The sequence below is a fragment of the Juglans regia genome, chromosome 14, assembly GCF_001411555.2.
Source record: "Juglans regia cultivar Chandler chromosome 14, Walnut 2.0, whole genome shotgun sequence".
NCBI classification, from domain to species: Eukaryota; Viridiplantae; Streptophyta; class Magnoliopsida; order Fagales; family Juglandaceae; genus Juglans; species Juglans regia.
Genome location: NC_049914.1, coordinates 24,228,603 through 24,241,092, shown reverse-complemented (window position 1 = coordinate 24,241,092; position 12,490 = coordinate 24,228,603). Strand labels below are relative to the sequence as shown.

Here is a 12,490-nt window from a genome sequence, read left to right as displayed (position 1 = left end):
CGTAAATTGAGTTTTTATATATTATATATATATATTTTTAATATTTTTAAATATTTAAAAAATAAATAAAGATATTATAATATTATTAAAAAATATTTTTTTAATTATTAAATAAAAAATAGCTGTAAAATAGAATGATGAGAATAACATTTTCCATTATTAATTTATTAATATACAATAGTTCTGTCTTGTTTTGTTTTGTATTTTACCCTGTCCCCTAGTTTATATTATCATTTTATCCAGAGAGTTTTCATCAGTTAATTGCAAGGAAATAATGATACACAACTATCACGTAATTTTTTTATAATTTTTAAAGAGAAATTTTATTCATCAATTACTATTCATTCCTACATTCTATTCTTACAATTCTTTCATAGAATCTGAAAATATTTTTTATAAAAAGTAGAGTGTAAAATAATAAATAGTGACGGATAAAAAAACTTTATTTTTTAATATCCCGTGTATATAATGCCTCTATATTCTTATAAAATGTGATTTGAAAGTTATTTTCATTGTATTTGAAAGTTATCTTCAGTGTTATTCTTATATAATTTTTTCTTCGTTAATAAAGTAATACTAAAAACACTGAATATTTTAGTTCAAATAATTAAGTAAAATGGATTAGTTATCTCAGACTCGAGATAAAATTATTCCAGACTTAGTTAGATTTCTTGGACATACTATTTACCAAGGAACCATCACACCCACTAGTAGAACTATAAAATTTGCTAATAAGTTTCTTAATGAAAATAAAGATAAACAATAATTACAAAGATTTATAGAAAACCTTAATTATGTATATGATTTTTACTAATATTTTAGACCATTATATAAACCATTATTTCAAAGATTAAAAACAAATCTACCTCTTTAGAAAGAAAAGCATACAAATATTATAAAAATAAACTGCGTTGTTTAGGGACTGTCTTCTTCTTATGTTTAATGGGGGAATTTTAAGGTTTGGTTTGGTTTTACATATCAAACTATCACGTTTAATCTCATCTTGTATGATTATTACAATTTTTTCAAACTTTTGCATAAAATATAATAAACAAATTAATTTTTTTTAAATCTCAAAACAAAATTATATTAAAATATCATATTATAACAATATTTTATTCAACTTTCAACTTTTATCTCATCTTATATGTGTGAAATCATTCAATTTTAGCAGAATGTTGGAATCATGCTCAAAAGAATTACAACACTATTAAAAAAAGAAATTCTAGCCATTTTATTGTGCATTTATAAATTTCAAAATGATTTATTAAATCAAAAGATGTACTTTGAATTGATTTATTTGCTAGATGACAAGTTGTATTAAGTATTTTCGATTTTGATATTGAATATATTAAAGGATAACCTAATTCTCTTTCTAATTTTCTCTTTTGAGAATCTTTACAAGGAAAATAATATTGTCTTCGAAACTACAAGTAAAATCTAAATATTCATATGTTATACCATCATCTCCCGCTATCCTTTGTCATGTTTTTCTGCAACTCTAAGACCTTATACAATATTATGATCATTGCCATCAGTATGACCCTTATAATCAATTCTCATCATTATCCTCTACAAATCCTTCTTCTAAATTATATACATATTCTAAGGAAGTTTCTCCTTCCTCGACCTCTTCTCAAATATGAGTATCGGGACATATAATAATATATAGAATAATAAGTATAGAGATATAAAGATAAATGATGGTAAAAAGGAAAGGTGCATAGCAAATAAGATAATAAATTGTAAACAAAATCATTATTAAACTAAACATATTTACAATGAGTTTAATCCTTTAGAGTACTACCAATGAAAGACGTGGGGAAGAAGATATTACAAAGAGTAATCCTACGTATAGTCTTTATTTTAAAGACTACATTGTAAGTCTAGTTAACTTTATCTTTAAATTTTTTTAAAATTATAATAATATATTTATCAAAATGATATTTTTTCTATTTAATAAAGGGTTTGCACATGTAATCCTCATTTAGGGACTGTAAATAGAAATTCTCAATTCAAAATGTCCAGATCAAATAAGTCTTGAGCATCTAGGAGTAATTTATTTATCAAAGAGGAGAAGCTTGTGAAGGGGAGGCTTGATGGGCGAGAGAGACCTGTTGAGCTAGAGATAATTGGGTTTGGTGATAATGGCTTGATGACAGACTTTCTTCATCAATACTATAAAAAACTGGTGATATAGCTTCTATAATTTCTTTAATTCCAATTTTGCATGTTATTGAAATTAATTTGGTTTCAAAGCCAAGTTTATTAAGAATATTATATTATATTATCTCTTTTATTGATTCCATATATTATCTTTTCATACTGATTCGTTGCCATCTTATTGTTATCATGGACCCCTTCGATCTGCATAGGTTATCCCGCCTATATATATGTTTAAAGGAGATTATTTCTAATATAGGAGAACAAATAATTTAAATCAAGAATGATAATCTTTAAAATAATATTATTACTTTTGAGGTTAAAGAGATCAAAATCAATTTATTCATGAGATAAGCTTAAAAAAATAATAATATTTTACTAAATAAGTAAAATAGATGTTCACAACTTGGATAATAATCATGTCAATATAATTCTCTATGGAGTATATGTTTTGATCTAGGTGTGCTATGATGAAGTTTAGAAAAGTATATGCTGTGAAGAAACATAAATCTTATTGCAATCGTAGAAAAAATCTTACACACATATTACAGACTCTTAGAAGGAAATATATACAAGAATAGAGAAAGCTATTCTAGAAAAATTGCTGAAAATATGCTAAGACTGTTACAAGAATTTTGGCCGTGATTTGCACAGCTGTTACAGAGTATTTACAGCATAAATATTTCCTAAATCAAAGTGCATGATCTTGTGCTTGATTTGCTTGATTTTGATCTTGTGCTTGATTTGAGTAGTCCTCCTTTATATGCTACATAACCAACACCCCAAAGAAGAGGGATCATAATGTTTTGGAAAGGATGAGATTCCCATAAATCAATCCAAAACAATAAAACGAGTTTTGCTATTCATCATCTCTACACGCCACACGTCACACTTAATTTTATTTTATTTAGTTTTATTATTCTTAAACTAATTTAATTCTTCTACTCATCATCCATACACCATATATTTGATAAGAAAAAAAAATTGTGGTGTATGGTCAGGATGATGAATAGAATTCTAACAATATTTTAGAATATTTGTGAATAGTAATGAAATAGTTTGTGAATAATAGTGAAATAATTTATGAATAATAGTGAATAATAGTAAAATAATTTGAGAAGATCTAAGAATATTTAAAAATAATTGTGTTTCCAAACAGACCCTTAAATTTGTTTGGGAGTAATGAAAGCAACAAATCTAGAGATTGATAGCAGTGATGGTCCTATTAAGTTTAAGTGCTTACATGTTCTTAACCTAAAGTCTTGAAAGGTCAATTTTTAAGACAATGGATTGTTATGAGTAATCCATCTATAAAAAGACTATCTCAAAGTAATTGTTATTAAATTTCTTTCTATATAGTAGGATGTAATCGGAGGTGATTTTCCTACCTATAATAGAATCCAATCTATACTAAAAGCATGTGGTTTAATTGACATAATCTACATCTTCAAAAGGAACGTATGGAGTTCGAAACCCCCCTCTTCTAAATGTATAAAAAAATAGAATCCAATCTATTAGAAATTGAACAAGACGAGTTTAAACAAAAAATATCTCAATCATCATTGAGTTACACACTTCGTATTATGGGAAGTGTTGATTTGTTCTCTCAAACATATCGTTCAAAATTATCGTTAGTGTATTTATATTTTTTTTAAATATTAAAAAAATTATTCAAATATAAATACACTAACAAAAACTTTAAACGATCCACTTGAAAGGATAATATAACATTTTTTCTAGTATTATTTAGTTGCCACGTCAAAAATATCGAAGTAATGCCAAAAGGTAAGAAACTAATAATACCACGATAGCAACAATAGAGCTTTGGATTGGTAATTGGCCCATTTGGCATGTTCCTAAGATGCTTCTTCTGTGGTTCCTATTGGCCGAAGCAATACATTACTTGTAACAAACACAACACGTATTAAAAATACAATATATTTATTATTTAAATGTCATGCCAATAACGTTTTTGTTTGTATTCTCTTAACTACAAAAAGGTCACAATAAAGAACAAACACATTTATGATTTGGATGACTTCATAAGCCATAAAAAATCATCTATATTTTATTAAAAAATATTATTATTTATTTTATTATTATTCTAATATTTTAAATAATTTAATAAATCAATTAGAAAAATAAATAGATACTTAAAAATATAAATTAGTGTGATTAAGACAAAAATAATGTAAAATGAATACAATATTTTTTATTAAATTAATTTTAAAATACACTTTTAATATCTTAAAAGCATAGAATCATTTTCTATTTCGAATAATGGTGCACTTACAATTTTTTTTACAGTTATTTTATAATTTATTTTTAGACAATTAATAAAATCATATTTTATTAAAAATGAATTATTATATATAAAATTATGAATTATTATATATAAAATTATAAAATAATTATAAAATAGTTGTAAAGTTATATTTTTCATTTGGATAATAATTGTTAATTGAAACCGATAATAATTGTTAATTGAAACCGATTTAGAGAAAGAGAAACAGCTACGAAGTGCTCGCAAACAAAATTAAGTTGTTGTGCCAAAAAACAAAACAAAAAGAAGAGGTAGATTTAGTTGTAGGCATGGCATCATAGGCTCATAGCCGTCACCCGAATGACTTCTCAAAAACACAGCATAGTCACTCTTGCGAACGAGGATGATCCGAAAAAGTTTGTGGTCGGGAGGTTTCGATGAAGAGAAGTAAAAGATCCAAGAGAGAGATTCAACATGGATTTCTCCGAAGACAATACGAAAGGCTTTGTTTTGGCTTTGCTGTCAAGTGGGTTCATAGGGGCAAGCTTCATCATCAAGAAGAAAGGCCTTAGAAGAGCAGCCGCAACTTCTGGTGTCAGAGCGGGTGAATTTCTCTTCCTGCATTCTTTTTTGGTATTAATTTTGGTTTTTCTTTAATGGGCTTCTCTTGAATGTTTAGGTGTTGGTGGGTATTCTTATCTCTTGGAACCTCTGTGGTGGCTGGGAATGATCACGAGTAAGTTTTTAATTTTTGTTCCCTATATTTTCTAAGCAAAATGGGTTTAATTTGTTGTGATCTTTGCTTAGGTCATGCAAACTGTTGTCTTAGTATAACGGATTATACAAACTATATGTGTATTTCCTATGTGCATACTGTGCTCCATTTTGTGAATTGTAATTTCATTTTTCTTTCTGCTTTTTGGTAGCACGAGGTGTTCAATTTGATGGGCTGCTTCTAAATAGCAATTGCCGTTATTAATCACGGGTCATACTACAGATATTGTGAACTTCTATTGGAATTTGGTGTTGTTCTCACTTTCTGCAGAATCTCTCTTGTTATATGATTTCTGAAACAGTGATTGTTGGAGAGGTTGCAAACTTTGTTGCATATGCATTTGCCCCTGCAGTTCTTGTTACTCCTCTTGGCGCGTTAAGTATTATTGTCAGGTTAGTTTTTGGCTTGCTTTGAGTTTCTTTCTTAGCTAATTATGTGTTCTTCTAGTGTCATATAATGAGGTTGCTTTGTTCTGGTAATGACTCGGATTGTATGGTGTAGTGCTGTTTTGGCTCACTTTATCTTGAACGAGAAGTTACACAAGCTTGGAATTTTGGGCTGCGTGATGTGTATTGTGGGATCCGTCATAATTGTTATCCATGCACCACAGGAGCATCCCATTACGTCTGTTCAGGAAATATGGAGCATGGCAACTCAACCAGGTAAGAGTTTACCCTCATTTTTGTGTCTTGTTTTGCATATATCACTTCAATATACTTAAACATGACCACTCTGTTTCAGCCTTTCTGCTTTACATGGCCTCTGTGACTGTATTGGTTTTCATTCTGGTCATCCATTTTGCACCACAATGTGGGCACACGAACGTGTTAGTTTTCACCGGCATCTGTTCTTTGATGGGCTCTCTCTCGGTACATCATTTCAACTATCAGTTGCTTATTTTTTTTCCTTACAGAGTACTGTAACGTTAGATGCACTCTCTCTCTCTCTCTCTCTCTCTCTCTCACATTAATAGTTTTACAATCGTTTCAAACAATGCTATTGATTATTGAACTTCTATAGACTTGCACAAAGATCAATTAGTTCTTTTTCTAAACATATTTAACAAGATTCAATCCTATCAGAATGGAAGTTTGAAATCCTACCTTATTTGAAATGATGGTGCCTCATATCAATATTCTAGCAGAAACGTTGGGGTGTGAAGTGGGTTCTTTGCCTATGAAATATTTGGGCCTTCCTTTGGGGGCCACTTTCAAAGCTAGAGGTATTTGGGAAGGTATTATAGAAAGAGTGGAGAAACGGTTGGCTGGGTGGAAACGATTGTATCTATCAAAGGGAGGGCGACTTACATTGATCACTAGTACTTTATCTAATCTCCCAACTTATTTTCTATCTTTATTCCCACTGCCAGCAGGGGTGGCGCATCGTATCGAGAAGTTATTCCGGGCTTTCTTGTGGGGAGGTATAGGGGAAGAAACTAAATTCCACCTAGTGCAATGGAATAAAGTTTGTTCCCCAATTTCGAGCGGTGGTTTGGGATTGCGCAATTTAAGGACTTTCAACAAAGCTCTCTTGGGGAAGTGGCTATGGAGGTATCAAGAAGAATGGGAGTCTTTGTGGAAGGAAGTTGTAGACTCGAGACATGGAGGTGCTTGGGGGGGTTGGAGCACTAATGAAGTGAGGGGGGGGCATGGTGTGGGTTTGTGGAAATATATAAGGGGGGGATGGCAATGCTTTAAAAATAATACTAGATGTGTGGTCGGACAGGGCACACGCATCAAGTTTTGGCAGGATATTTGGTGTGGAGAGCAGACTTTGGAGAGAGCATTCCCAGCACTCTATAACATTGTGGTTAATAGGGAGGCTTCAATAGCGGATTTATTTGTGTTGGCCCAAGATTCGTATCAGTGGAATATCTTATTCACTCGGGCCAATCATGATTGGGAGATGAACATGGTTTCTGAATTTTTTAGCTTGATATATTCTTCAGAAAGGTTAATGGCTCAGGATGACAGGTTACAATGGAGATGTAAGGACAATAAGAAGTTCTCAGTCAAAACTTATTATAAAATTCTGACGTCGCAAGGTAATGTACATTTCCCGTGGAAAAGTGTTTGGAGGTCGCGAGTTCCTTCCAAAGTAGCGTTCTTTGTGTGGACTGCTGCATTAGGAAAAATTCTAACCACGGATAATTTAAGGAAGAGGGGTCTCATTGTGATGGATTGGTGTTATTTGTGCAAAAACCATGGTGAATCAGTGGACCATCTTTTATTGCATTGTGAGGTGACGAGAGAGTTGTGGAATGGGATATTTAGTAGAGTTGATGTAGCGTGGGTTATGCCTGCAAAGGTGGTTGACCTACTTGCTTGCTGGAAGGGTTTAGAAGGTTGTTCTCAGGTTGCAGCAGCTTGGAAAATGATCCCGTTATGGATAATGTGGTGTGTTTGGATGGAAAGGAATGCGCGATGTTTTGAAGATAGGGAGCGAACAAAGGAGGAGCTACATAATTTTTTCCTGCACACTTTACTTTTATGGTTTTCAGCTATTGTTCTTAATGGAATTAGTGTACAGGAGTTCTTAGCCACAACTTAGTGTATTAAGAATGTATTTAGGTGTTTTCTATGGTATACTTCCTGTGTACATAGGCTATGCCTATCTTCATTCATATTAATGAGAATTAAATTTTACTGATAAAAAAAAAAAAAAAAGTTCCTTCTTCTAGTTTTAGTATTGACTTTAAGTTTGTCTCAACTCTGGAGGTCTGGTGGAGTAATTTATTTATTTATTTGATAAGTATAAATCATTAATATATTTATTATTTATTAGATAAGCCATCATTTGTTTTGTTTTGGATAGGCTTCTGGGAAGTTCCACTTAGCTCTCCAATTCATAATTTATACACCACGGATAAGTTCATTTTTTTTAGCTTTTGAAGCCCCCATCTTCTTTGGTCATTTCTTCTTCTAAAATTGGATTGCAAGACTTACACATGCAGTCTTTTTTTCTTCTTCCTGTGAGTGTAATCACCTATAATTGCGCAGGTGATGAGTGTTAAAGCCCTTGGAACTTCACTAAAGTTAACTTTCGAGGGAAAGAATCAGTTAATATATCCAGAGACATGGTTTTTCATGTTGGTTGTGGCTACATGTGTCATCACCCAGATGATTTACCTCAATAAGGTCAGTATGGGATGGTGTTGTCAGTGTTTAATTCAAGCTAGCATAATTTTAAGTTTTGAATCTACGGAATTCCTGGCACACTAAATATTGGATAAAAGTTTCCCTTTTTATTGCTTTGATTTTTTTTTTCCTTTCTTGCTCTTTTTCCCTCCATGTTTGCTTCTTATTTAACTAATGAAAAGCCTTCAAGAACATGTGCATACTTGTCTATCGCAATTTCGATATGCTTCTTGATATGTGGTCTTGACAAAGTTCTGTGAGCAATTTATAGTCCACAATCTTTTGCTTTTCTTCCTACATTAATTAGGTACAGTTGACTGCCTTGGATCTTCCAAAGTGATCGGATGACTTAAGCTTACTCCAATTAATTTAGGCATATTGAAACAAACTAAAAAGTATGCCAGAATCTGATGTGTGGAATTACTAATATTCCCTTTCCCATGAAGTTATTCATGGGAGAAGTATGTGGGATATACCCGTATCTGACAATTTTGTTTGCAGGTTCTGAGCATTAATAAAATGGTATCTATTTTGATGGATATAAGGCATTATACTTAGTAGTTGCAGTTATTGTCCCATGGTAATCAAGTTTCACCATACAAAAATAAATTAAGTTTCTAGTTCCAATTTTCTGTGTCTAGCTTTCCATCACTTCACAAGAGAGAAAATTAAGTTTTTCCCTGTAACTATCCAAGGAAAGCTCAAGTCACATATTAGTTTATAATTCAAAAGAACTAGTCAATGTGACCATTGGAGTCCCTTAAGATTATTATAAACTGCAAAACTTATCACTCACAAAACAATGTGGATCCCATTTACCACCTTCCTTTTTTTCATTATAAATCAAAGTATTTTTTTTTTTTTTTTTCAAACGTCTACCTCCTAGAAGTCAATCCCATAATAGATATTAGTCAAATTGTGTGGCCAACTATATCTTTTCTCATTGCCTTTGTGCCAGCCTCACGTGACTCACTAAGGTAGTTGGGGATAGCAGCTTGCAGATGTAATTTTACGAAGGAACTTTCTCTAAGGAGGTAAAATGAACTGGGGGATGTCACCAAGTGTTAGAAATAGCTCGGAGTGTTTTATACTGCCCAATAAATTACTTGATGCACTGGCCAAGATTTCTCAGGAATGTATAAAAACTCCTAGAAACAGAAAAGCATGTTACAGGCTACAAAGTTCCTTGAAATTTTCATCTGAAATGTCAGTAGAAGAAATAATCATGTGATTGCCGTGCATCTCCTTCCCCTTTTTTATTATTGGATTTGTTGAGCTTGAGTTGAACCTAATGGTACTTCTAGATCATACAGACGGTTTCCTCGTGAGTAATTGATAATGCATTTCTGAAATATGTCGGGGTAATGGCGCATGTAAAAGGAAATATGTCAAAACTCAAGAGTTTCTGGATGTTTCTTGATGCCTACAAAGTTGTAAATTTTTAGTCTAAAATATCTGCTCTAACAACTTTACTCTGATGTTTTAGGCGCTCGACACATTTAACACAGCCGTTGTCTCCCCCATATACTACGTGATGTTCACAACACTTGCAATCCTAGCCAGCGTAATTATGTTTAAGGTATTGTCAAGTCAGTACTGATTTTTGGGATTGGATGTTCTCACTTTACTAGTTTTAGCTTCATTTTCAAGTTGGCTTTATTAAGCAGAGCAAGCAACATTGCAAAACTATTTCTTGAGGCATGAACTCAGTATGCACAAAATGGATTTTAAAACTGATCAAAGACGACCTTTAATGCAGCATACCACTTTGTTAAGTGCTGCAGACAAATCTTGGCTTCTGCGTAACAATTTCTGGAATTGCTGTGAGCTTCTGCCAAACCCAGTTTGTTTGTGGGAGTGGAGAAATATTTGTTCTTTGTTGATTGGGGCTGGAAAGGGTTAGAAATGACACCTGCAGAAGAGGATATGATATCCAGCAGTATCTTGTTAAATATTACACCTATTGGCCATGTCCACACCTTCATTGTAAATCCTAAGTTTGAAGGGTCAGTGCATCTGAAATAGACAGTTGGAGAAACGTTTGCTCCCATTTAGCTTACTTGACAATTTAAAGTAGTAGCTGTACCTAGTTTACTAGAATCCTATAACCAAACCTTAGAACCCGACTCTTGCCCTTGTTTTGGGTAAAAACTGTTTCATGAGCCTGGCATTCCTTGAAAGCAGATACCTGGTGAACAAAAGACTTCTCTCATTCTATCGCTATGATCACCTGTATATGTAGTTGGCCTTTTTCTTTTGCACTCGTATCATATTTTAACCTTAAATACTGCTTGATAAATGCATTGTATGGTGAAACTTACGGTCTCAGGATTGGGATGGCCAAAGTGGAGGAACCATAGTATCAGAAATATGTGGCTTTATTGTTGTGCTCTCTGGAACAATCTTATTGCATTCGACCAAAGACTTTGAGAGAAGCTCATCTTTTAGAGGTGTGTAATAAATTCACTTGTACCCTTTTCTTCTCATCCACTCACTTCTGTTTCAGATCAACATATCAAGCCTTGATTTATTGTTAAATTAACGACAGGTAACTTCGCACCTGTGTCCCCCTCATTGTCTACCCGACTCTGCAGCGGAAATGGGGAATTACTGAAGTATGAAGAGGAAGAAGTAACACCTCCTGAGGAAGTTTGCTTAAGAAGACAAGAAGTGTATTAGATTGTCCCATTCAGAGGATACCATTGCATTACTTCAAATCAACAGGCAAGGCACAACTGAAATTTGAACAGCTTTGAGAAAGATGCCCATCGGGTGACTCTCCACTTCCAGTTCTGGTCATAACATCCCATACAATGGTGGAAGAATTTCAGAACGTATTCAGGTGGTTGTTTTCTTGAGCATCATCCGGATTTCATTGTTTTTTTCATATTTTTATGTCTGGTTTGGAGGAATGCGTCTAAGGTGCATGGCTGTACAGTTTGTCCAAGATTACCAGTTTCTTCATGCGTGGTTTGTTCACTTGTCAAATAAGGAAAAGGGCTTTCAGTTAAGCAAGATTGAATCCCTCCAGACTCAAGAACCTGAGTTCCAGCAAGGAAGGCAGAAATCTTATATTTGCCTTGGTGAGCTTCTGGGTAGCACGAGTGATCTCTGATTTGATTTTAATTTTAATTTTCTGGGAATGTTTGTGACTCAAGAAGAAGGATATACTTGTAGGGTATTTTTACAATCAGCTGTAGCCTTTCATAGTGATTGCTGCAGAGCGGTAGATTTTTAGAGTGGAACTGAATGATGATGCTTTGTCTACTACATTTCTTACTGTTAGGGTGAACACAAAAAATATAGAGTAATATTTTCTTTCATTCTTTGTACAAATTAAATTGGCAATCTAGTAAAAATAATCTTACAAAAATAATAAAGAAAATCAAGCAAGATAACAAGAGATTTTTACATGGAAAATTCTCCAATGTGAATGGAAAATCACAAAACCTAGTCCAGTTATAACAAGAGATTTTAAAATATTGATATATTTTTTTATTTTTTAAAATATTTAAATATATTAAAAAAATATGAATAGAGAAAAAAAAAAAAAAAAGTTACATCGGAAACACTGAGCGGTTGAGCAATCAGTTCCAGTCAAAACGAAGCTCTAACCGTAAGAAAAAACATATTGAAGTTTCATCAAAACCGGACTAGGAATGATTCCTCGAAACTATTATGTAAGAGCATTCTCATTGGATTAGCTAAAAGTTAAATTCAATGAGAATTTAGCTATTAGGTGGATAAATTGCTCACATTGAATTAGCTATATTCCAAATATTTGGAATACAGCTACAGTAATATCCAAACTAATTTTTAAATTTGGAAGACACTATTCATTCATCAAATCCTTTTTATATTATTTCTTTCTCTTTCCTTTTAATATTAATTATTTCTCTCTCCATTTTAAATGACAATTAAAAAAATATAATTAGAATACAATTACAAATTAATATATAATATTATAAATAGTAAAATATGAAAAAATAAAATAAATTCATAATTAAAAAATTTTTAAAATTATTAATTACTCATTACTATATAATGAATAAATAGATAATTCAATTTGGAGATTTGATGTGAATAGTCAAAATTAAATTCATCTTATATTATTTTATTGTCATATAATGAAAAAATGGCTATTCCAATATA

The 12,490-nt window shown here is 32.1% G+C and overlaps 1 protein-coding gene across 3 annotated transcripts; it reads left to right on the top strand.

Moving 5' to 3' along the window:
* The first annotated feature begins 4,702 nt into the window (after positions 1-4,702).
* Positions 4,703-11,659, top strand: LOC108994649 (probable magnesium transporter NIPA6). Of its 3 annotated transcripts, XM_018969942.2 has the most exons (9): positions 4,707-5,030; positions 5,106-5,162; positions 5,503-5,593; positions 5,703-5,863; positions 5,943-6,070; positions 8,201-8,338; positions 9,825-9,917; positions 10,668-10,788; positions 10,887-11,659. In XM_018969942.2, exons 1-9 carry the CDS (start codon positions 4,901-4,903, stop codon positions 11,015-11,017), a joined length of 1,050 nt encoding a protein of 349 aa, XP_018825487.1. In that variant the 5' UTR covers positions 4,707-4,900; the 3' UTR covers positions 11,018-11,659. The 3 variants fall into 3 exon arrangements, with proteins under 3 accessions (XP_018825488.1, XP_018825487.1, XP_018825489.1); XM_018969943.2 differs by lacking the exons at positions 10,668-10,788; positions 10,887-11,659 and adding an exon at positions 10,098-10,661 and having other exon boundaries at positions 4,703-5,030; XM_018969944.2 differs by lacking the exon at positions 4,707-5,030 and having other exon boundaries at positions 5,472-5,593.
* Positions 11,660-12,490: the final 831 nt, after the last annotated feature.